The 26717-nt window shown below is 46.5% G+C and overlaps 1 protein-coding gene across 10 annotated transcripts in view; it reads left to right on the forward strand.

The window, feature by feature from the left end:
- Window positions 1-26717, forward strand: part of LOC130290823 (diacylglycerol kinase eta-like) — a 1161394-nt gene that overhangs the window by 1030461 nt on the left and 104216 nt on the right. For all 10 annotated transcript variants that reach the window (XR_008847710.1, XM_056538928.1, XM_056538925.1 and 7 more), the window contains one exon: window positions 16851-16985. Coding sequence is in view for 9 of the 10 variants with exons in the window: in XM_056538928.1 (XP_056394903.1) it covers window positions 16851-16985 (135 nt within the window). In the remaining variant the exon portion in view is untranslated. The remainder of the gene's footprint in view (window positions 1-16850; window positions 16986-26717) is intronic.

Consider the following 26717-nt stretch of genomic DNA (forward strand, 5'->3'; position numbering starts at 1 on the left):
TTGATAGGTCTTGGAGTAGACTATGACATCATCCAAATATAATAGCACACTTTGGAAGTTGAGATGTCCTAGGCATCGCTCCATTAGGCGTTGAAAGGTGGCAGGGGCATTGCATAGCCCAAAAGGCACACTCTTAAATTCGTATAACCCCATCAGAGTCACAAAAGCCATCTTCTCCCGATCTTCTTCCGCCATCGGCACTTGCCAATATCCACTGGTCAAGTCCAGAGTAGAGAAGTATGCGGCTGATCCCAGGGCAGTCAAAGACTCTTCAATCCAAGGTAGAGGGTAGACATCTTTGTGAGTGACATTATTCAGCTTCCGGTAGTCAACGCAGAAGCGGATGGTCCCATCTTTTTTCTTAAAGAGGACCAAAGGAGCGGCCCAGGGACTTTAGCTCTCCCGGATGAAGTCAGCCTCCTTCATCTTGATCAGCATTTTCTTGATTGTTTGGTACATACCCGGGGCCACTGGTCGATGCCTTTCATAGTTACATAGTTACATAGTTAGTACAGTTGAAAAAAGACATACGTAAATCAAGTTCAACTGGGGGAATGAAGAGTTGGGGTGTGGCGCGATATTGGGGAAGGGATGGGATTTTATATTTCTTCATAAGCATTAATGTTATTTTGTTCCAGGAATGTATCTAACCCTGTTTTAAAGCTGTTATTTTTTCCTGCTGTGACCAGTTCCTGAGGTAGACTGTTCCATAAGTTCACAGTTCTTATGGTAAAGAAGGCGTGTCGCCCCTTGAGACTAAACCTTTTCATCTCCAGACGGAGGGAGTGCCTCCTCGTCCTTTGGGGGGGTTTAACCTGGAACAGTATTTCTCCATATTTTTTGTATGGGCCATTAATATACTTATATACATTTAACATATCCCCCCTTAAACGTCTCTTCTCAAGAATAAACAATTGTAACTCCTTTAATCGCTCCTCATAGCTAAGATGTTCCATTCCCCATATTAGTTTAGTCGCACGTCTCTGCACCCTTTCCAGCTCCGCAGTGTCCCTTTTATGGACAGGCGACCAAAACTGAACAGCATATTCCAGGTGAGGCCGTACCAACTGGTGCCCAAAACTGAACTTTCCTTGATTGAAGGACTATCACCTGTTAGGATTCGATGCTGGATCATCGTGGTCTGGCCAAAATCGGTGGGGTGCTTGCTGAATGCCTCCTGGCATTGTTTGGCCACTTGGATGACTCTGCCAACCTGATCTCTGGGGGTATTCTCATTCTATCTCCTCAAAACAATGTCTCATTATGTTCATTTCTAAGATGAACGTTTCAGGGGAAGGGGCATGCAGTAATTTTTCCGCCACGATGTCCCGTCACTATATAACGCCCGCAATGAATTACGGGCATATACAGGTGCAAACGGGCAGTTACAAAACCCCATAGGCTGCAATGCAATTTAGTCACGGCCGTCAGGGTTTCGCCGATATAGTGACGGAAATTGTGACGGAAGTTCCTAAACGCAGATATTTCATAGTGTGAAAGAGGCCTAAGGCGCAGATGCCTATGCTGCGTTCACATAAATTTAAATATGTATTGCTATCATACACGTCAGCCCACAGCTTTGCTCAGTTGTACAGATATTTGTGTATGCCTGACAAAAGGCTAGCTGGAATTTGTAGAGCACAATGAGGCTTCTACAGGAAGGGACAGCACAGGAGGTCACTGAGATCAACCCACAGATCAAAGCTATGCTCACTTTGCTGTGGAATTGTATAGCGTAGAGTTTGTGCTCAGCCAGCTGTGGAGGTTATTGTCATATGAGAAGGCTATTTGGAATTCTGTAGGATCCTGGCTCTGTTCTCACATACACACACTGTCTGTCTTTCTATCTTGCACCCTCTGTCCAGAATGAAGGCAGCAGCGCGTGCCATGCCTTTAAAATTGTCCCTACCCCTTTTCTGTCTCCTATTGGCCTGGGAGCTGATTGACACATAAACCAGCAAATCATTGTAAACCTTGGGATATCATGTAATAGTTGCAAGGAATGCTGGTCAACTTGATGGCACTTCATGGCCCCTTTGCTTCCTGCTTCCTCTGAGCGCCAAAAGCACCATGTGTTCCTCATTCCTCATGTTAATGATTTCTCACATCTTTAGTCATGATGTTTTCCCAAAAAATTACAACTCCTTTGACCTTTCTCAGGTGTGTGGATAGAAAGAAAACATTTGTGGGTAAGAAAATTTTAATTTTTAAGTTGTGAACATTATGAGAGAGCATTTTACACATCAAAAAGTGGTGCACAGAATACCAAACATTGGTAGCAAAGAACAAATAGTTAAAATAGAAAGGAAATATTCACTAATTGTTGTGCACAAGTGGAGCTCCTTAATGATAATAGCAGAGCTCCTCTATACACGTTCAGGAAGGTAAGCATGGTATAATCATTCACAGGTGACCTTTAACCCCTTAAAGGGGTACTCCCGTGGAAAACTTTTTAAGATCAACTGGTGTCAGAAAGTTAAACAGATTTGTAAATGACTTCTATTAAAAATATTAATCCTTCCAGTCCTTTTTGGGGGCTGTATACTACAGAGAAAATGGTTTTCTTTTTTTATTTCACTTTTATGAAGAGGTGAGTAGAAGCCTTGACAGAGGAATGGCTGTGGATATAGTGTTTCTGGATTTTGCTAAAGCATTTGATACTGTCCCTCATAGATGTCTGACAGGTAAGTTAAGGTCTTTGGGTTTGGAAATTTTAGTTTGTAACTGGATTGAACACTGGCTCATGGATCGTACCCAGAGAGTGGTGGTCAATGATTCGTACTCTGATTGGTCCCCGGTTATTAGTGGTGTACCCCAAGGTTCAGTACTGGGCCCGCTGTTGTTTAATTTATTTATCAATGATATAGAGGATGGTATTAACAGCTCTGTTTCTATCTTTGCAGAAGACACCAAGCTTTGTAGCACGGTACAGTCTATAGAGGATGTGCATAAGTTACAAGATGACTTGGATAGACTAAGTGTCTGGGCATCCACTTGGCAAATGAGGTTCAATGTGGATAAATGTAAAGTTATGCATCTGGGTACTAATAACCTGCATGCATCGTATGTCTTAGGGGGGATTAAACTGGCAGAGTCACTGGTAGAGAAGGATCTGGGTGTACTTGTAGATCACAGACTACAGAATAGCATGCAATGTCAGGCTGCTGCTTCCAAAGCCGGCAGGATATTGTCATGTATCAAAAGAGGCATGGACTAAAGGGACAGGGACATAATACTCCCCCTTTATAAAGCATTGGTACGGCCTCATCTGGAATATGCTGTTCAGTTTTGGGCACCTGTCCATAAAAGGGACACTGCAGAGTTGGAAAGGGTGCAGAGACGCGCGACTAAACTAATATGGGGCATGGATCATCTTAGCTATGAGGAGCGATTAAAGGAGTTACAATTGTTTAGTCTTGAGAAGAGACATTTAATGGGGGATATGATAAACGTATATAAGTATATTAATGGCCCATACAAAAAATATGGAGAAAAACTGTTCCAGGTTAAACCCCCCCAAAGGACGAGGGGGCACTCCCTTCGTCTGGAGAAGAAAAAGTTTAGTCTCAAGGGGCGACACGCCTTCTTTACCGTGAGGACTGTGAATTTATGGAACGGTCTACCTCAGGAACTGGTCACAGCAGGAACAATTAACAGCTTTAAAACAGGATTAGATACATTCCTGGAACAAAATAACATTAATGCTTATGAAGAAATATAAAATCCCATCCCTTCCCCAATATCGCGCCACACCCCTACCCTTAATTCCCTGGTTGAACTTGATGGACATATGTCTTTTTTCGACCGTACTAACTATGTAACTATGTAACTATGTCATGACCACAGTGCTCTCTGCTGACCTCTGCTGCTCTCTGCTGACCATTTTAGGAACTGTCCAGAGCAGGAAAAAATCCCCATAGCAAACATATGCTGCTCTGGACAGTTCCTAAAATAGACAGCAGGGGTCAGCAGAGAGCACTGTGGTCGTAACATAAGAGAAATCCAAAAAGAAATACTTTTCCTCTGTAGCCCCTAAAAAGTACTGGAAGGATAAGGATTTTTGAATAGAAGTAATTTACAAATCTGTTTAACTTTCTGGCAAAAGTTTTCTACGGGAGAACCCCTTTAAGGACCACAGTTTTTTAATTTTTGCACCTTAGTTTTATCCCTTCTAAATATCATAACGCTTTAAATTTTCCACCTACAGACCCATATGAGGGCTTTTCTTTTTACACCACCAATTTTACTTTGTATTGCCATCAATAATTTCATCACAAAATCTACAGATAAACAAGGAAAAAAATATTTGTGGGGCAAAATTGAAAAAAAAAATCACCATTTTGTAAATATTGGGGCTTCCAATTCTACGCAGAGCACTTTCCGGTAATAATTACACCTTATCTTTATTCTGTAGATCCACATAATTAAAATGATACTCTACTTCTATAGGTTTGATTTTGTTTTACTCCTGTTAAAAAATTATAACTTTTTGCATGAAAATTAGTATGTCTAAAAATGTACTCTTCTGACTCCTATAACTTTTTTTATTTTTCAGTATATGGGGATTTGGAGGGCTCCTTTTTTACACCGTGATCTGAAGTTTTTATCAGTACCATTTTTGTTTTGATGGGACTTTTTGATCGCTTTTTATACATGTTTTTACTGTATACAAATTGACCAAAAATACGCAATTTTTTATGTATACGCCATTGACCGTGTAGTTTAATTAACGTTATTTTTATAGATCAGACATTTGCGCATGAAGCATTACCACAAATGTTTATTTTTTTATGTTTACATATTTTTTATATGGAATTTGGGAAAAGGGGGGATGATTTATACTTTTAATATGGAAGGGGTTAATTGGTGAGTTTTTTACTTTTTACACTTTATTAGTCCCCTTAGAGGACTTTTATGAGGAATCATTAGATTCCTCATACAGATCAATGTAGTTCTATAGTACTGCATTGATCTGTGTGCTCTGTTCTCAATTGATAAAGCCTGGTCCAGCCAGGTTCTATCAATGTGGGAGCCGCAGCAACAGAAGAGGTAAGCCCTCTGGCTACCTCGGAAGTGGATCGCTCCCCCGCGATTGCACTGCGGGGGGTGATCCACCCCACTACACCACCGGGACAGATTAAAGGTCCCTTTAGATGCCGTTGTCAGTTTTGACAGCGGCGATCTAAAGGGTTAAAGGGGTACTCCGCCCCTAGACATCTTATCCCCTATCCAAAGGATAGGGGATAAGATGTTTGATCGCGGGGGTCCTGTCGCTGGGGACCCCCACAATTTCTCCAGAAGCACCCCCGTTTCTCAGCTGCAGAGTGAGGATCGCTCTGTGGCTGATGACGAGTGCTGCAGGGGATGGAGAATTGTGTCGTCACGTCTCTGCCCCCTCGTGTAGTCATGTCCCGCCCCCTCAATGCATAGGGGATAAGATGACTAGGGGCAGAGTACCCCTTTAATAGCCAGCCACAGGGATCGACGCATGTTGGCTATTAATGGCGTCCCCCAGCTTCACAAATCTGAAGCATGTGCCATACATGGTTTGCCACCTCAGGACGAGCCAGCTTGTCCTTAGACGGCATCCGTTTAAATGAGCTCAAGTATATCAAAACTGTATATTAATATCAAGCAGTGGATGTTAAACAAAATCAAATATGGCGAGATTTATCAAAACCTATGCAGAGGAAAAGTTGCCCAGTTGCCCATAGCAACCACTCAGATTTTTTTTCTTTCATTTTTATAAAGGCCTTTGAAAAATAAGAGAAGCAATCTGGTTGCTATGAACAACTGGTCAACTTTCCCTCTACACAGGTTTTGATAAACATCCCATATAGGGGGAAATTTATCAAAACTAGTCCAGAGAAAAAGTTGCCCATAGCAACCAATCAGATTGCTTCTTTCATTTTGCAGAAGCCTTGTTAAAAATGAAAGAAGCAAGCTGATTGAGTTGCTTTGGGCAACTGGACAACTTTTCCTCTGGACAGGTTTTGATAAATCTCCCCCATAGTCCCTAAAAGGATAAGGCATCAGGCTATGAATGGAGAAAAAGTAAAGGTAGCAACATCAAATGTAACACAAGAACATATGAAACATCCCTGATTGCAGTATTACCTGCCAGGGGGTCTTGCACTGGACCATAGGAAATATGGCACAGTTCAAGAAACATCATTGCAGGTTGTCTAAGAGCGAGTTGAGCCCACCACTTGCCATTCCTTCGTTGGATGTGGGGCTCAAGGCTGACGTTGAGGCAGAGGTTGTTTCTCTTCAAAAGAGGTTGGTGGACATATCTCTTTCCATAATCCTGCCGTGGACCAGGATGATTGAGCTAACATTACCAAACAGTTGAGTGGACCAGGCAGTCCAGGCAAGTTGTAAGAATGACATGCCGCAGCCAAGATAAGGTCTAGCCTCAGGCTAGTTTTCTGAGAGGTCAGAATTTCTAGGATGGCCAGCGCTTCGTGGATACTATTCATGTGGACAAAAGTCGGGTCACGTTGAGGCAAGAGAACAGAGAAGAAGTTGAGTTCAGCACCATTCAGAAAAGTGACGGTCTCCAGCTGACTGTAAATTTGGATGTTTGCTCTACTGGACTGATTTGTCAGATCCTTACATTTGGGCCTCATGCTCATGTTCAATTCCAGGTTGTGAATTTTCTTGGTAAAGGACTCAACTGCTGCTGCCAGCTTTTCTTTGACAATTTTCTGAATAGTGGGGAGCAGCTCGTCCGCAGCACCGCCTGGCTTACAAATATTCATCCCCTCCCTCTGACTGTGGACTCCACTGAGGAGGGAGGGGATGCATTTTCAAAAGCCAGACAGTACTGTGGACGAGCGGCACTGACATCAGAGTGCCAGAAGGAGCCTTGTAACTCCACCTGTGCCAGTTAGTAGCTCATTTGCATATCGAGAAGAATTAAGATAACAGGCGAATTGCGGGACGGATGCGGGCATGGTAGGCCGCATATTGATCAGTGTCCCCTGCACTACCAGCCAGTACATCTGTTTAGTGCGGGGGGAGTTTACAGACAGTTTTCCTTTAACTGGGAGGAAAAAGGTCATCTCCATCTGATGGTTGCGCAGAAGGCATCATGTCCTAGGAGAGCTATGATGCTGCACTTTCAAAGTACTTTGTTTGACTAAAAAGTTTAGGCAGTCTAAAAGAGTAAGAACGGTAGTCAATTTACCTTTATTTTCTGTTCCATTGCCCCTGTTGTGTAGAAGAAGAAAATTGTGTAAAAAATATTATGGGTCAAGTTAGAACAGCATAGGAGCTGAGCAAATCATTGTCAGTCCATTTAATAGCAATTCAGAAAAAAACAATACAGCAGAAAGGCATGCAGTAAACCAATGTTTCCCAAGCATAGTCCTCAAGTACCCCCCATCAGGTCCTGATGTGAATATATTCCATACAAAGAACACTTGTGGTGATGCCTGATGCAATGGCCATAATTATATCTCCCGATTGCAGTAGACTAAATGAAACACTGCTGTAGACTAATGAGAAGCTCAGCAATAGGGAGTGCTCACACAACCTAGTGGTTAACTAATAACAGGGCAAGATCCAAACAGTAGAGTGGGCCTAAGCATTGTGCAGTCCAATGCGTTTTTCAGGGCCACTGATTCTGCAGACTTAGAAAAGAGTTACCTTCCTGTTATCACGGTACAGAGTTCCAGGCCGGCTTAGATATTTGTTCCCTGAAGTGTCCCAAAGAGCAGGTGAGGCTAGGTGGCTGGGGAGCTCTTGGCCACAATTAATAAAGTCTACTGATTGGGACAATATACCACCCTACTTGTTCAGGGAGTGCTGATGGATGCTGTAGGTGTCAAATTAACAGAAACCAAGTGCATACAGAAATAAAGTAAAGAAAATACCAATTTATTCACATATATTGGAAAATATGTTTCTAAACAGGATTTATCAATCAGGTAGATTGATAAATCTAGGCTTTAGGAAGTATTTATATATTTTTACAGGTTGACCGTTGCCCTGTTTTTCCTTCCTAATCCTTGTCGTGGAGGAAAATCAACAGAGGATGCTTTCGACTTCAAATCTTGTCCTCATATATTGTTGTCATATCCCAACCCCATATCCCTTCCTCATATTCTGACCTCATATCCTGACCTCCTATCCCGTCCTCCTATCTCGACCTCCTATCCCGACCTCCTATCCCATCCTCCTATCCCGTCCTCCTATCTCGACCTCCTATCTCGACCTCCTATCCCTAACTCCTACCCCGACCTCCTATCCCGTCCTCCCATCCCGTCCTCCTATCCCATCCTCATAACCCGTCCTCTTATCTCCTCTTCCTATCTCGACCTCCTATCCCTACGTCCTATCTCGACCTCCAATCCTGACCTCCTATCCCGTCCTCTTATCCCGACCCTTAATATGTGTACCAGGTATTGAAATATCTCCAGCCGTACGGAAGATATGTGGCAACATACATTTCCCATTGATTTGCATGGGACTTTAAACAATGACCTCACTAATGGGGGTAGTTAAAGGTTAAATTCACTATTCTATATTTTAAGTGGACATTTAAGTAACATGTGATCAAGTATTATCGGAATATCTCCAGCCGTTTGGAAGTTATGCAGTAACATATATTTCCCATAGACTTGTATGGGACTTTAAACAAACCCCAACCCTGGCAAATGGGGGAGAGTAAGGGTTAAATCACCTATCCTATGTTTGTTGTTCATATATAAGTAATATGTGTACCAAGTTTCGTGTTAATATCTTTAGCCGTTTGGACGTGATGCTGGAACATACACACATACATACACACACACATTGAGTTTTATATATATATATACTAGCTGAGTACCCGGTGCACCCTACTATCCTGTCCTCCTATCATGACCTCCTGTCCCATCCTCATATCTCGACCTCCTATCCCGTCCTCCTATCTCAACCTCCTATCCCGACCTTCTATCCCGGCATCCTATCCCGTCCTCCTATATCGTCCTCTTATCTCGACCTCCTATCCCGACCTCCTATCCCGACCTCCAATCCCGACCTCCAATCCCGACCTCCTATCCCGTCCTCCTATCCCAACCTCCTATCTCAACCTCCTATCCGGACCTCCTATCCCGACCTCCTATCCCGGTCTTCCTATCCCGGTCCTCCTATTGCGTCCTCCTATCCCGTCCTCCTATCCCGACCTCCTATCCTGTCCTCCTATCTCGACCTCCTATCCCTTCCTCCTATCCCGACCTCCTATCCTGACCTCCAATCCCGACCTCCTACCTCCTATCCCGACCTCCTAGACCTCCTATCCTGACCTCCTATCCCATCCTCCTATTACGACCTCCTATCCCGACCTCCTATCCAGTCCTCCAATCTTGACCTTCTATCCTGGCCTCCTATCCCGACCTCCTATCCCGACCTCATATCCTTTCCTCATATCCTATCCTCCTATCTTGACCTCCTCGCCTGACCTCCTATCCCGACCTCCTATCCTGTCCTCCTATCTCGACCTCCTATCCCGACCTTCTACCCCGACCTACTATCCCATCCTCCTATCCCGTCCTCCTATCTCGACCTCCTATCCCGACCTCCTATCTCGACCTCCTATCCCGTCCTCCTTTCCCATCCTCATATCCTGACCTCCTATCCCGACCTCCTATCCCGTCCTCCTTTCCCGTCCTCATATCTTGACCTCCTATCCTGATCTCCTATCCCGACCTCCTTTCCCGTCCTCCTATCGCGTCCTGTTATCCCATCCTCCTATCCCATCCTCCTATCTCGACCTCCTATCCCACCTCCTATCCCGACCTCCTATCCCGACCTCCTATCCCGTCCTCCTATCTTGACCTCCTATCTCGACCTCCTATCCTGGCCTGTAATATGTGTACCAGGTATTGAAATATCTCCAGCCGTACAGAAGTTATGTGGGAACATACATTTCCCATTGATTTGCAATGGACTTTAAACAAAAACCCTGACCCTCACAAATGGGGGTAGTTAAGGGTTAAATTAACTATCTTAGATTTAACGTGGACATAAAAGTAACATGTGACCAAGTATTATCGAAATATCTCCAGCCGTTTGGAAGTTATGCAGTAACATATATTTCCCATAGACTTTAAACAAAAACCCCGACCCTGGCAAATGGGGGTGAGTAAGGGTTAAATTACCTATCCTATGTTTGTTGTTGACATATCAGTAACATGTGTACCAAGTTTCGTTTTAATATCTTTAGCCATTTGGACGTGATGCTGGAACATACACACATACATACACACACATTGAGTTTTATATATATATATATATACTAGCTGAGTACCCGGCGTTGCCCGGTTTTTCCTTCCTAATCCTTGTTGGGGAGGAAAATAAACAAAGGAGGAAGCTTGTGACTTCATATCCCGTCCTCATATATTGTTGTCATATCCCGACCTCCTATCCCGTCATCGTATCCCGACCTCCTATCCAGACCTCCTATCCCGTCCTCCTATCACATCCTCCTATCCCGTCCTCCTATCCCGTCCACCTATCACGTCCTCCTATCCCGTCCTCCTTTCCTGTCCTCATATCTCGACCTCCTTTCCCGTCCTCCTATCCCGTCCTCCTTTCCCGTCCTCCTTTTCCCGTCCTTATGTCTCGACCTCCTTTCCCGTCCTCCTTTTCCATCCTCATATCCCGTCCTCCTATCCAGTCCATCTATCCCATCCTCCTACCCCATCCTCCTATCCAGACCTCCTATCCAGACCTCCTATCCCGTCCTCCTATCTCGACCTCCTATCCCGACCTACTATCCCATCCTCCTATATCGTCCTCCAATCTCGACCTCCTATCCCGACCTCCTATCCCGCCCTCCTTTCCCTTCCTCATATCTCGACCTCCTATCCTGACCTCCTATCCCGACCTCCTTTCCCGTCCTCCTATCCTGTCCTGATATCCCATCCTCCTATCCCGTCCTCCTATCCTGACCTCCTATCCTGACCTCCTATCCCGACCTCCTATCCCGACCTCCTATCTCGACCTCCTATCCCGACCTTCTATCCCGTCCTCATATCCCGTCCTCCTATCCCGTCCTCCTATCCCGACCTCCTATCCCGACCTCCTATCCCGACCTCCTATCCCCGACCTCCTATCCCCGTCCTCCTATCCCCATCCTCCTATCGCGTCCTCCTATCCCGACCTCCTATCCCATCCTCCTATCCTGTCCTCCTATCCCGACCTCCTATGTCGACCTACTTTCCCGTCCTCCTTTCCCGACCTCCTTTCCCGTCCTCCTTTCCCGTCCTCCTTTCCCGTCCTCCTATCCCGTCCTCCTTTTCCCGTCCTCATGTCTCGACCTCCTTTCCCGTCCTCCTTTCCCGTCCTCCTTTTCCATCCTCCTATCCCGTCCTCCTATCCAGTCCATCTATCCCATCCTCCTATCCCATCCTCCTATCCAGACCTCCTATCCCGTCCTCCTATCTCGACCTCCTATCCCGACCTTCTACCCCGACCTACTATCCCATCCTCCTATCCTGTCCTCCTATCTCAACCTCCTATCCCGACCTCCTATCTCGACCACCTATCCCGTCCTCCTTTCCCATCCTCATATCCCGACCTCCTATCCCAACCTCCTATCCCGCCCTCCTTTCCCGACCTCCTATCCCGCCCTCCTTTCCCTTCCTCATATCTCGACCTCCTATCCTGACCTCCTATCCCGACCTCCCCTCTCCTTCCTCCATTCGGCTCCCGGCGTCTCCTGCTCTGGTCTGTGATCGAGCAGACCAGAGCAGAAGATGACCGATAACACTGATCTGTTCTATGTCCTATACATAGAACAGATCAGTATTAGCAATCATGGTATTGCTATGAATAGTCCCCTATGGGGACTATTCAAGTGTAAAAAAAAATGTAAAAAAAATGTAAAAGTAAAAGTAAAAAAAAGTGAAAAATCCCCTCCCCCAATAAAAAAGTAAAACGTCCGTTTTTTCCTATTTTACCCCCAAAAAGCGTAAAAAAAAGTTTTTTATAGACATATTTGGTATCGCCGCGTGCGTAAATGTCCGAAATATTAAAATAAAATGTTAATGATCCCGTACGGTGAACGGCGTGAACGAAAAAAAAAAGTCCCAAATTCCTACTTTTTTAATACATTTTATTTTTAAAAAATTATAAAAAATGTATTAAAAGTTTTTTATATGCAAATGTGGTATAAAAAAAAAGTACAGATCATGGCGCAAAAAATGAGCCCCCATACCGCCGCTTATACGGAAAAATAAAAAAGTTAGAGGTCATCAAAATAAAGGGATTATAAACGTACTAATTTGGTTAAAAAGTTTGTGATTTTTTTGAAGCGCAACAATAATATAAAAGTATGTAATAATGGGTATCATTTTAATCGTATTGACCCTCAGAATAAAGAACACACATCATTTTTACCATAAATTGTACAGCGTGAAAACGAAACCTTCCAAAATTAGCAAAATTGCGTTTTTTGTTTTAATTTCCCCACAAAAATAGTGTTTTTTGGTTGCGCCATACATTTTATAATATAATGAGTGATGTCATTACAAAGGACAACTGGTCGCGCAAAAAACAAGCCCTCATACTAGTCTGTGGATGAAAATATAAAAGAGTTATGATTTTTAGAAGGTGAGGAGGAAAAAATGAAAACGTAAAAATTAAATTGTCTGAGTCCTTAAGGCCAAAATGGGCTGAGTCCTTAAAGAAGAAGTATCATGGACCAAGTCACAATTTTTTTTTTATATCATGTGAAAGTGCATCAGCTCACCATTCTGACAATCTGCTCCTCATGTATCTCACCCTCTCTCTTCTCCTGCAATCCCCTCTGAAAGATCGGTACTTCCTGGTCATGGAGGTCCCTGACTTCCTGTCTCCCATAATGCCTTTCAGTTCATCATAGAAGTAGCCCAGCCTAGACCAGTGCTTCCTAACCAGGGTGCCTCCAGCTGTTGTGAAACTACAACTCCCAGCATGCCTGGGAGTTTTAGTTTTGCAGCAGCTGAAGGCACCCTGGTTGGGATACACTGACCTAGACACTGATCACTTTCCTAACAGCAGGCTCAGTGTTTCCCCTCCCCCTGCTTCTATTCTCAGGACATCGTTCTTTCAGACTGACCTGCTGTCAGATTGTGATCAGTGCAGGGGAAAGCAGGGATCTCCCCCTCCCCCTCTGCTTCTTCTCGGGACATTGGGACATCGTTCTTGCTCTTATAAACACTGAGCTGGCTGTCAGATGCTTCCCTGCCGAGGAGATGAAGACGCTTGTTCAGCTCACTGGGGCTTCTATGATTGGCTGAAGCTGCACATGGGAGGTTCTCTTGCCGTGCACAGAGCTGGCTAAGCTGCAGAACTATGGGAAATTGTGACATCACAGCCCCCAGCATAATGCAGCTCAATGGGGGGTCGCAAGTCATCAGAACAGGGAGCTGCTGAACTTCTTCTCTGAACAAAGAAGCTAGAAAAACAGGTTTTACATACAAGATGGGTAAAGTAAGTGATTTACAAAGTGATATAACTTTTGCTTCTGCATTTAAAACACAATACTTTTTCTGCATGGGATTTCTCCTTTAAGGGGTTAAGGACTCAGGGTTTTTCAGTTTTTGCACTTTCGTTTTTTCCTCCTTACCTTTTAAAAATCATAACCCTTTCAATTTTCCACCCAAAAATCCATATCATGGCTTATTTTTTGCGTCGCCAATTCTACCTTGCAGTGACATTAGTCATTTTACCCAAAAATGCACGGCGAAATGGAAAAAAAATCATTGTGCGACAAAATCAAAGAAAAAACGCCATTTTGTAACTTTTGGTGGCTTCCGTTTCTACGCAGTGCATATGTCGGTAAAAATTACACCTTATCATTATTCTGTAGGTCCATACGGTTAAAATGATACCCTCTTTATATAGGTTTAATTTTGTCGCACTTCTGGAAAAAATCATAACTACATGCAGGAAAATTTATACGTTTAAAAATGTCATCTTCTGACCCCTATAACTTTTTTATTTTTCCACGTACAGGGCGGTATGAGGACTCATTTTTCGCGCCGTGATCTTAAGTTTTTATTGATATGATATTTGTTTTGATCAGACTTTTTGATCACTTTTTCTTCATTTTTTAATGGTATAAAAAGTGACCAAAAATGTGCTTTTTTTGAATTTGGAATTTTTTTGCGCGTACGCCATTGACCGTGTGGTTTAATTAATGATATATTTTTATAGTTTGGACATTTACGCATGCGGCGATACTATATATGTTTATTTATTTTTTTTTTTACACTGTTTTATTTTTTTTATGGGAAAAGGGGGGTGATTCAAACTTTTATTAGGGAAGGGGTTAAATGACCTTTATTAACCCTTTTTTTTATTTTTATTTTTGCAGTGTTATAGGTCCCATAGGGACCTATAACACTGCACACACTGACCTTTTACACCGATCACAGGCGTGTATTAACACGCCTGTGATCAGTGTTATCGGCGCTTGACTGCTCCTGCCTGGATCTCAGGCACGGAGCAGTCATTCGCCGATCGGACAGCGAGGAGGCAGGTAAGGGCCCTTCCGGTGTCCTGTAAGCTGTTCGGGATGCCGCAATTTCACCGCGGCGGTCCCGAACAGCCCGACTGAGCAGCCGGGTCACTTTCACTTTCACTTTAGAAGCGGTGGTCAGCTTTGACCGCCGCTTCTAAAGGGTTAATACCTCACCTTGCCGCGATCGGCGATGTGTGGTATTAGCCGCGGGTCCAGGCCTTTGATCTCGGCGCGATCCCGCTTCATATCGCGGGAGCCGGCGCAGGACGTAAATATATGTCCTGCGTCGTTAAGGGTTTAAACAAAAACCCCGACCCTCACAAATGGGGGTAGTTAAGGGTTAAATTAACTATCCTATATTTTAAGTGGATATATGAGTAACATGTGACCAAGTATTATCAAAATATCTCAAGCCGTTTGGAAGTTATGCAGTTACATATATTTCCCATTGACTTGTATGGGACTTTAAACATAAACCCCGCCCCTGGCAAATGGGGGTGAGTAAGAGTTAAATCACCTTTCCTATGTTTGTTGTTGACATATAAGTAACATGTGTGCCAAGTTTCATGTTAATATCTTTAGCCGTTTGGACATGAGGCTGGAACATACACACATACATACATACATACACACACACATTGAATTTTATATATATATATATATATATATATATATATATATATATATATATATATATATATACTAGCTGAGTACCCAGCGTTGCCCGTTTTTTCCTTCCTAATCCTTGTTGGGGAGGAAAATAAACAAAGGAGGAAGCTTTTGACTTCATATCCCGTCCTCATATATTATTGTCACATCCCGACATCCTATCCCGTCATCATATCCCGACCTCCTATCCCGTCCTCCTATCCCGTCCTCCTATCGCGTCCCCCTATCCCGTCCTCCTATCCCGTCCCCCTATCCCGTCCTCCTATCCTGTCCTCATATCTCGACCTCCTTTCCCGTCCTCCTTTCCCGTCCTCCTATCTCGACCTCCTTTCCCGTCCTCCTATCCCGACCTCCTTTCCCGTCCTCCTTTCCCTTCCTCCTATCCCGTCCTCCTTTCCCGTCCATCTATCCCGTCCTCCTATCCCGTCCTCCTATCCCGTCCTCCTATCCCGTCCTCCTATCCCGTCCTCCTTTCCCGTCCACCTTTCCTGTCCTCCTATCCCATCCTCCTTTCCCATCCTCCTATCCCGTCCTCCTATCCCGTCCTCCTATCCTTACCTCCTATCCCGGTCCTCTTATCCCGTCCTCCTATCCCGTCCTCCTATGTCGACCTCCTATGTCGACCTCCTATGTTGACCTCCTATGTCGACCTCCTATCCTGACCTGTAATATGTGTACCAGTTATTGAAATATCTCCAACCGTACGGAAGTTATGTGGGAACATACATTTCTCATTGATTTGCATGGGACTTTAAACAAAAACTCCGACCCTCACAAATGGGGGTAGTTAAGGGTTAAATTAGCTATCCTATATTTTAAGTGGATATATAAGTAACATGTGACCAAGTGTTATCGAAATATCTCCAGCCGTTTGAAAGTTATTCAGTAACATATATTTCCCATTGACTTGTATGGGACATTAAACATAAACCCCATGGCTTATGGGGGTGAGTAAGGGTTAAATCACCTAACCTATGTTTGTTGTTGACATATAAGTAACATGTGTGCCAAGTTTCATGTTAATATCTTTAGCCATTTGGACGTGATGCTGGAACATACACACATACATACATACATACACACACACGTTGAGTTTAATATATAGATAGATAGATTCCAGTAACTATTATAAGCTGGGTTCACATCACGTTTTCTCCCATACGGGAGCGCATACGGCAGGGAAGAGCTAAAACCTTGCGCTCCCGTATGCTTTCGTATGCGCTCCCCCATGTAATTCATTTCAATGAGCCGGCCGGAGTGAAACGTTCGGTCCGGTCGGCTCATTTTTGCGCTGTATGCGCTTTTACAACCGGACCTAAAACCATGGTTGACTACAGTTTTAGGTCCGGGTAAAAAGCGCATACCGTGCAAAAATGAGGCAACCGGACCGAACGTTTCACTTCGGCCGTCTCATAGAACAGCATACTGGAGCGCAAGGTTTTATCTCTCCCCTGCCGTATGCGCTCCTGTATGGGAGAAAACGTTATGTGAACCAGCCCTTAGATATATTTCATTGGGTCATAGAGTATATATTGGTATATATTTAGTACAGTTCTTTTTTAAACGAAAATCAAAACTATAGAAAAAAATAACATTTGAAAGATTTTCATGTATGTTTTTTTTAAGCTGCATGATTATTCTGAGCCTGAAATTTTAACCTGCACGTTATTTCTTTTCATATCGTTAGTGTCGTGTGGTAAAGATTACTATTTTGGGAGAAGAAGGGGTACCTGTACAAGTGGATGGAGAAGCCTGGGTGCAACCGCCTGGTGTCCTAATGATTCAGCACAAGAACCGAGCTCAGATGCTTACAAGAGACAGGGTATGTGCAAGGCTTTGACAAGAGAGAATTATGTAAAGAAATTCATAGATCTGTGCTTAGCTCTTCAAATGTAGGTTTCATGTAAACTAGTGATTTGCCTCTAGTCTCCTCCTGTTAGCAAACAGCTCCCACATTATTCTTCTTGTGTCCATGCTGTGCTGACAGCAATTGTTGTTCTGAACAAGCTATCGACCGCTGGAGTAAAGCTTGTCATAGATATGAGAAATGGATCTTCAGAATAGTGACAGATCTAGTAAAAAGTTTTCATACACATTAGATGAACATCAACCAAGCCCACTGGTTTCCAGAGTCTATTATAATGCTCATGATGTGGTTTATTGCTACAAATACAGGAAAATGCTGCATGCTTTGCAAGATCATAGCAAACAGCAGAAAGTTGCTGCAGATTTCACAATAGTCATGGCTAAGCAAAGCAACCATGTCTGAATATATATCCCAAAAGTTCTTTAGCAGATGCCTACAGAATCACGGGGCTGCCTCAGCTGATATAAAACCAATCAATGTACCTTTTAGATATTGTCCTGATAATAAGCCCCTATCTTTATGATGAGCACTCGTTTTCTGAGTGTTACGGAGCTGGATGTGGATCCTCTAACCTGTATGGCTGATGACATGGACCGTATCGGGAAGCGCAGTCTAAGGTGCTGCTGGTCTTCACTAGTGTTGGGCAAATTTTTCAAATTTTTATCGTGAATATCGCAAATTCACGAATTCCTGAATATTGCGAATATATTCGAAATTACGAATATTCACTTTTTCCAGCATATGCGCATATTCGCCTATTTGAATATTCGCAAATTCCTTCTTTTCACTTGTGGGCCAATTAGAATGATAAAAATACACTTGTCAAAGGTTAACAACAACATCCCTAGCAACCAATAGTAAAGTTGCCCACCCCCTCACTTTTAGTCTTCACCAGAGCCCGCCGCCAGGCAGGATGGGCTTGTTGCGGCAGTCGAAACCCAGGTCGCTACCCCCAACACAGCTCAACCACACAGGTAGCTGGGCAAGGCAAGGTACCAAAGTATAAGGCAGTATCATAGTCAAGCGTAGCAGAAGGTCTAGGTAGGCGGCAAGGTGCGAAGTCAAATAACGTGCGAGAAGGTCTGGATACACGGGTAAGGCAAACAGGCAAAATGGAATGTTTAATCTCAGGCTAGGGGCACTGAAGATCCAACAGGGAAGTGTGGGAGGTGCAGGTACTTTATAGAGTAGTGCTAGGTGTACAACTAATTATGGGCGTACTGGCGTACTTTAAATTTCAGAGCTCCGGCGTGCGCGTGCCCTAGGACACTGGGACACGCGCACTGGAGCTGAGACACAGTGGTGGAAGAGGCAGCAGAGCGCAATGAGTGAAGGGCTGTGATTTCGCATACGGGCACGTCCCGCGATGCAAATCCCAGCCCCGCCAGCAGCCGGGAACACAGAGACAACGCGCTCGTGGCCAGTGTGACACTGATCCTCTATATGGCACAATTACAACTGGTACAGCAGTCACTGGATCCGATGTGCAGTCCTTTAAATTCTTTATTATCAACCGCTTATCCCCTGTATCTATCAGGGCAATGTGCAGCCGATAACGATAACTTTAGTGGCTGCACAAACCATCGCTAGCCTTTTTACTAGGAAAACAAATGGAAATCTTTTTTTTTGCACTTTTTATTAATACATTTTTCCAATACATAGAATTGTATTAATCATATATAGGGATGGGCAAATTTTAGAAAAATTCGATTTGGCTGAATTTTCCGAAACAATTTGGTTAGATACTTATTTATTAGCTGCAAATCTTTATTAAAAATGGCTATTTCCAGGCTACAGAGAGCCTTAATAGGGGTGTAGAACACATTGCCTTGGCATAAAATGCATAGGGAGTGTGCTTGGGTAGTGAGATACTGTTATTCAGTATAACATGCTGTTTACAGGCATCGTTATTAGAATCACTGCTATAGAGCAGCCCAATGACGGAGTCTGGATGTGGCAGCGGGGTCGGGAGACCATATGACTTCACAATTGAAGAGATTAAAGAGATTTTTTTAATGTCAATTGAAGATCTTGAAGAGATTAACAAGTTTAATGTGCCAGCAGCATGAGGAGATCACATGGCGGCACAATGACAGAGCCTGGTATTTGGAATGAGCAAACTTTAAATCCTTTTTTGAGGACCCATTGGAGGGCAAGTCTGGTGGCAGCAGCCGTGGTAATTCTAGCTCCAATAGTGTATAATTTCTGCAGTTTATAAATTGCTGCAGTGAAAAAGCTTGTACTTAAGTTGGTGGCCCGCCGGCGAGACAAGCTACTGCCTGTCCCAGCCCCTGCCTCTCAATGCCCCTCCCCCCAATGCTCATGACTTAGTGTCCCGGGCCCGAAGCGTTTACTTTTAAAACATACTGTACTACCACAAAATCAATATAACAAGGAGATCACATGACAGCACACTGACAGAGCCTGGAGGTGGCAGCAGAATGATGAGACCATAGGGCGGCACTATAATAGAGCCTGGAGGAGGCAGCAATATGAGGAGACCATATGGCGGCACAATGACACCGACTGGAGGTGACGGCAGCCTAAGTAGGCCACAGACCGGCACAATGACAGAGCCTTGGAATTGGCATGAGGAGACCATATGGCAGCAGAATGACACAGCCTGGAGATGTCAGCAGCATGAGGAGACTATAATGTGGCAGAATGACACAGCCTGGAGGCGGCAGTAGCCTATGTAGGCCGCAGAGCAGCACAATGACAGAGCATGGAGGTTGCAGCTGCATGAGGAGATCACATGGCGGCACAATGACACAGCCTGGAGGTGGTGGCAGCCTCTGTAGGCCGCAGCGTCACAATGATAGAGCCTGGAGGTGGCAGCAGCATGAGGAGACCATATGGCTGCAGAATGACAGAGCCTGGAGGTGGCGGGAGCCTATGTAAGCTGCAGAGCGGCATAATGACAGAGCCTGGAGGTGGCAGCAGCATGAGGAGATCACTTGGCGGTAAAATGACAGCCTGGAGGTGGCAGTAGCCCATGTAGGCTGCAGAGCGGCACAAGGAAAGAGCCTGTAGGTGGCAGCAGCATGAGGAGATCACATGGCGGCAAAATGACAGCCTGGAGGTGGCAGCAGCCTATGTAGGCCACAGAGCGGTACAAAGCAGAGCCTGGAGGTGGCAGCAGCATGAGGAGGCCATATGGCAGCATAATGACACAGCCTGGAGGTGACAGCAGCATGGGGAGACCATATGGCAGCAGAATTGTTACGCCGAGCGCTCCGGGTCCCCGCTCCTCCCCGGAGCGCTCGCTTCACCTCCTCCGCTGCAGCGCCCCGGTCACGTCCTCTGACCCGGGGCGCTGCGATCCTGCTGCTAGCCGGGATGCGATTCGCGATGCGGGTAGCGCCCGCTCGCGATGCGCACCCCGGCTCTCCTACCTGACTCGCTCCCCGTCTGTTCTGTCCCGGCGCGCGCGGCCCCGCTCCCTAGGGCGCGCGCGCGCCGGGTCTCTGCGATTTAAAGGGCCACTGCGCCGCTGATTGGCGCAGTGGTTCCAATTAGAGTTATCACCTGTGCACTCCCTATATTACCTCACTTCCCTTGCACTCCCTTGCCGGATCTTGTTGCCTTAGTGCCAGTGAAAGCGTTCCTTGTGTGTCCCTTGCCAGTGTTTCCAGACCTTCTGCCGTTGCCCCTGACTACGATCCTTGCTGCCTGCCCCGACCTTCTGCTACGTCCGACCTTGCTTCTGCCTACTCCCTTGTACCGCGCCTATCTTCAGCAGCCAGAGAGGTGAGCCGTTGCTAGTGGATACGACCTGGTCACTACCGCCGCAGCAAGACCATCCCGCTTTGCGGCGGGCTCTGGTGAAAACCAGTAGTGGCTTAGAACCGGTCCACTAGCACGGTCCACGCCAATCCCTCTCTGGCACAGAGGGTCCACTACCTGCCAGCCGGCATCGTGACAGTAGATCCGGCCATGGATCCCGCTGAAGTTCCTCTGCCAGTTGTCGCTGACCTCACCACGGTGGTCGCCCAGCAGTCACAACAGATTGCGCAACAAGGCCAACAGCTGTCTCAACTGACCGTTATGCTACAACAGTTGCTACCACAGCTTCAGCAGTCATCTCCTCCGCCAGCTCCTGCACCTCCTCCGCAGCGAGTGGCCGCTCCTGGGATACGCTTATCCTTGCCGGATAAGTTTGATGGGGACTCTAAGTTTTGCCGTGGCTTCCTTTCCCAATGTTCCCTGCATCTGGAGATGATGTCGGACCTGTTTCCCACTGAAAGGTCTAAGGTGGCTTTCGTAGTCAGTCTTCTGTCCGGAAAAGCCCTGTCATGGGCCACACCGCTCTGGGACCGCAATGACCCCGTCACTGCCTCAGTACACTCCTTCTTCTCGGAAATCCGAAGTGTCTTTGAGGAACCTGCCCGAGCCTCTTCTGCTGAGACTGCCCTGTTGAACCTGGTCCAGGGTAATTCTTCCGTTGGCGAGTATGCCGTACAATTCCGTACACTTGCTTCAGAATTGTCCTGGAATAATGAGGCCCTCTGCGCGACCTTCAAAAAAGGCCTATCCAGCAACATTAAAGATGTTCTGGCCGCACGAGAAATTCCTGCTAATCTACATGAACTTATTCACCTAGCCACTCGCATTGACATGCGTTTTTCTGAAAGGCGTCAGGAACTCCGCCAAGATATGGACTCTGTTCGCACGAGGCGTTTCGTCTCCTCGGCTCCTCTCTCCTCTGGTCCCCTGCAATCTGTTCCTGTGCCTCCCGCCGTGGAGGCTATGCAGGTCGACCGGTCTCGCCTGACACCTCAAGAGAGGACACGACGCCGTATGGAGAACCTCTGCCTGTACTGTGCTAGTACCGAACACTTCCTGAGGGATTGTCCTATCCGTCCTCCCCGCCTGGAAAGACGTACGCTGACTCCGCACAAAGGTGAGACAGTCCTTGATGTCTACTCCGCTTCTCCACGTCTTACTGTGCCTGTGCGGATGTCTGCTTCTGCCTTCTCCTTCTCTACAGTGGCCTTCTTGGACTCTGGTTCTGCAGGAAATTTTATTTTGGCCTCTCTCGTCAACAGGTTCAACATCCCAGTGACCAGTCTCGCCAGACCCCTCTACATCAATTGTGTAAATAATGAAAGATTGGACTGTACCATACGTTTCCGCACGGAGCCCCTTCTTATGAGCATCGGATCTCATCATGAGAGGATTGAACTTTTGGTCCTCCCCAATTGCACCTCGGAGATTCTCCTTGGACTTCCCTGGCTTCAACTTCATTCCCCAACCCTGGATTGGTCCACTGGGGAGATCAAGAGTTGGGGGTCCTCTTGTTCCAAGAACTGTCTAAAACCGGTTCCCAGTAACCCTTGCCGTAACTCTGTGGTTCCTCCAGTATCCGGTCTCCCCAAGGCCTATATGGACTTCGCGGATGTTTTCTGCAAAAAACAAGCTGAGACTCTACCTCCTCACAGGCCTTATGATTGCCCTATCGACCTCCTCCCGGGTACTACTCCACCCCGGGGCAGAATTTATCCTCTCTCTGCCCCAGAGACTCTTGCCATGTCCGAATACGTCCAGGAGAATCTAAAAAGGGGCTTTATCCGTAAATCCTCCTCTCCTGCCGGAGCCGGATTTTTCTTTGTCTCCAAAAAAGATGGCTCCCTACGTCCTTGCATTGACTACCGCGGTCTTAATAAAATCACGGTTAAGAACCGCTACCCCTTACCCCTCATCTCTGAACTCTTTGATCGCCTCCAAGGTGCCCACATCTTCACTAAATTGGACTTAAGAGGCGCCTATAACCTCATCCGCATCAGAGAGGGGGACGAGTGGAAAACGGCATTTAACACCAGAGATGGACACTTTGAGTATCTGGTCATGCCCTTTGGACTGTGCAATGCCCCTGCCGTCTTCCAAGACTTTGTCAATGAAATTTTTCGTGATCTATTATACTCCTGTGTTGTGGTATATCTGGACGATATCCTAATTTTTTCTGCCAATCTAGAGGAACACCGCCGGCATGTCCGTATGGTTCTTCAGAGACTTCGTGACAACCAACTCTATGCCAAAATTGAGAAATGTCTGTTTGAATGCCAATCTCTTCCTTTTCTAGGATATTTGGTCTCTGGCCAGGGACTACAGATGGATCCAGACAAACTCTCTGCCGTCTTAAATTGGCCACGCCCCTCCGGACTCCGTGCTATCCAACGCTTTTTGGGGTTCGCCAATTATTACAGGCAATTTATTCCACATTTTTCTACCATTGTGGCTCCTATCGTGGCTTTAACCAAGAAAAATGCTGATCCCAAGTCCTGGCCTCCTCAAGCAGAAGACTCCTTTAAACAACTCAAGTCTGCCTTTTCTTCGGCTCCCGTGCTCTCCAGACCTGACCCTTCCAAACCCTTCCTATTGGAGGTTGATGCCTCCTCAGTAGGAGCTGGAGCTGTTCTTCTACAAAAAAATCCTTCCGGGCATGCTGTCACTTGTGGTTTTTTCTCTAGGACCTTCTCTCCAGCGGAGAGGAACTACTCCATCGGGGATCGAGAACTTCTAGCCATTAAATTAGCACTTGAGGAATGGAGGCATCTGCTGGAGGGATCAAGATTTCCTGTTATTATCTACACCGACCACAAGAACCTCTCCTACCTCCAGTCGGCCCAACGGCTGAATCCTCGCCAGGCCCGGTGGTCTCTGTTCTTTGCCCGATTTAATTTTGAGATTCACTTTCGTCCTGCCGATAAGAACATTAGAGCCGATGCTCTCTCTCGTTCCTCGGATGCCTCAGAAGTTGATCTCCCTCCGCAACACATCATTCCACCTGACTGCCTGATCTCCACTTCTCCTGCCTCCATCAGACAGACTCCTCCAGGAAAGACCTTTGTTTCTCCACGCCAACGCCTCGGAATCCTCAAATGGGGTCACTCCTCCCATCTCGCAGGTCATGCGGGCATCAAGAAATCTGTGCAACTCATCTCCCGCTTCTATTGGTGGCCAACTCTGGAGACGGATGTTGGGGACTTTGTGCGAGCCTGCACTATCTGTGCCCGGGATAAGACTCCTCGCCAGAAGCCCGCTGGTTTTCTTCATCCTCTGCCTGTCCCCGAACAGCCTTGGTCTCTGATTGGTATGGATTTTATTACTGATTTACCCCCTTCCCGTGGCAACACCGTTATTTGGGTGGTCGTTGATCGATTCTCCAAAATGGCACATTTCATTCCTCTTCCTGGTCTTCCTTCTGCGCCTCAGTTGGCTAAACAATTTTTTGTACACATTTTTCGTCTTCACGGGTTGCCTACGCAGATTGTCTCGGATAGAGGGGTCCAATTCGTGTCTAAATTCTGGAGAGCTCTCTGTAAACAACTCAAGATTAAATTAAATTTTTCCTCTGCATATCATCCCCAGTCCAATGGACAAGTAGAAAGAATTAACCAGATCCTGGGTGATTATTTGCGACATTTTGTTTCCTCCCGCCAGGATGACTGGGCAGATCTCCTTCCATGGGCCGAATTCTCGTATAACTTCAGGGTCTCTGAATCTTCCTCCAAATCCCCATTTTTCGTGGTGTACGGCCGTCACCCTCTTCCCCCCCTCCCTACCCCCTTGCCCTCTGGTCTGCCCGCTGTGGATGAAATTTCTCGTGACCTTTCCATTATATGGAGAGAGACCCAAAATTCTCTCTTACAGGCTTCTTCACGCATGAAGAGGTTCGCGGATAAGAAAAGAAGAGCTCCCCCCGTTTTTTCCCCTGGAGACAAGGTATGGCTCTCCGCTAAATATGTCCGCTTCCGTGTCCCTAGCTACAAGTTGGGACCACGCTATCTTGGTCCTTTCAAAATTCTGTGTCAAATTAATCCTGTCTCTTATAAACTTCTTCTTCCTCCTTCTCTTCGTATCCCTAATGCCTTTCACGTCTCTCTTCTCAAACCACTCATCCTCAACCGTTTTTCTCCCAAATCTGTTCCTCCCACTCCTGTTTCCGGCTCCTCGGACGTCTTCTCGGTCAAGGAGATTTTGGCTGCCAAAAAGGTCAGAGGAAAAAATTTTTTTTTAGTAGACTGGGAGGGTTGTGGTCCTGAAGAGAGATCCTGGGAACCTGAGGACAACATCCTTGACAAAAGTCTGCTCCTCAGGTTCTCAGGCTCCAAGAAGAGGGGGAGACCCAAGGGGGGGGGTACTGTTACGCCGAGCGCTCCGGGTCCCCGCTCCTCCCCGGAGCGCTCGCTTCACCTCCTCCGCTGCAGCGCCCCGGTCACGTCCTCTGACCCGGGGCGCTGCGATCCTGCTGCTAGCCGGGATGCGATTCGCGATGCGGGTAGCGCCCGCTCGCGATGCGCACCCCGGCTCTCCTACCTGACTCGCTCCCCGTCTGTTCTGTCCCGGCGCGCGCGGCCCCGCTCCCTAGGGCGCGCGCGCGCCGGGTCTCTGCGATTTAAAGGGCCACTGCGCCGCTGATTGGCGCAGTGGTTCCAATTAGAGTTATCACCTGTGCACTCCCTATATTACCTCACTTCCCTTGCACTCCCTTGCCGGATCTTGTTGCCTTAGTGCCAGTGAAAGCGTTCCTTGTGTGTCCCTTGCCAGTGTTTCCAGACCTTCTGCCGTTGCCCCTGACTACGATCCTTGCTGCCTGCCCCGACCTTCTGCTACGTCCGACCTTGCTTCTGCCTACTCCCTTGTACCGCGCCTATCTTCAGCAGCCAGAGAGGTGAGCCGTTGCTAGTGGATACGACCTGGTCACTACCGCCGCAGCAAGACCATCCCGCTTTGCGGCGGGCTCTGGTGAAAACCAGTAGTGGCTTAGAACCGGTCCACTAGCACGGTCCACGCCAATCCCTCTCTGGCACAGAGGGTCCACTACCTGCCAGCCGGCATCGTGACAAGAATGACACAGCCTGGAGGTGACGGCAGCCTATTTATTCCCCAGAGTGGCCCAATGACAGAGCCTGTAGGTTCAGCAGCAGCATGAGGAGATCATATGGCTGCACAATGACAGAGCCTGTAGGTTCAGCAGCAGCATGAGGAGATCATATGGCTGCACAATGACAGAGCCTGGAGGTGGCAGCATTAGGAGTCCTGAAAGTGACCCGGTGACAGAGTGGGGCCGTGGGTGTCAATACCAGTACCCGCTGACAAAGGTGGGTGAAAGAAGGAGCTCTTGGCATCAGATGTGTGACACTTTTGTCAAAGTGTTGGTGTGGTACCATGGATAATCTAGTCTGATTCATAAGGCATTGGTGGGTGGAAATCCTAGCTGATCCAAGGCTGATTTATCTTAATAATCAGTCTCTCCATATTGGGGTTCTCCTTGTGGTTACTATGGTCTCTGCCACACTAAACACCAACTCTGATGCCACACTACTGGCTGGGCAGAACAGCTTTTCCAGGGCAAACTCTGCTAGTTGCGGTCACAAATCCAGTTTGGCTGCCCAGAAGTCCAGCAAATCTTCAATGTGGGTTGGCAGGGTCATGTCCAAGTATGCCACCACCTGCTGGTTCAGGTCCTGCTCAAGGTCTACTTGCTGCTGCAGATTAGTTGATTCACTATGCGGGTGAAGAAAGCTACTCATCAGCGACTGTAGACTCAGGCTGCTGCTGATGGAGCTGGTACTGCTCCTGCCATCCCACCCCTTCCCAGCAGCCATGGCAGTGGAAGGTAAGCGCAGAGGGCTCCCCCAGTCAGACCTGCGAGTGGATGGACGATGGTGCAGATAGGCATCG

Source organism: Hyla sarda, chromosome 9, assembly GCF_029499605.1.
Source record: "Hyla sarda isolate aHylSar1 chromosome 9, aHylSar1.hap1, whole genome shotgun sequence".
NCBI lineage: Eukaryota > Metazoa > Chordata > Amphibia > Anura > Hylidae > Hyla > Hyla sarda.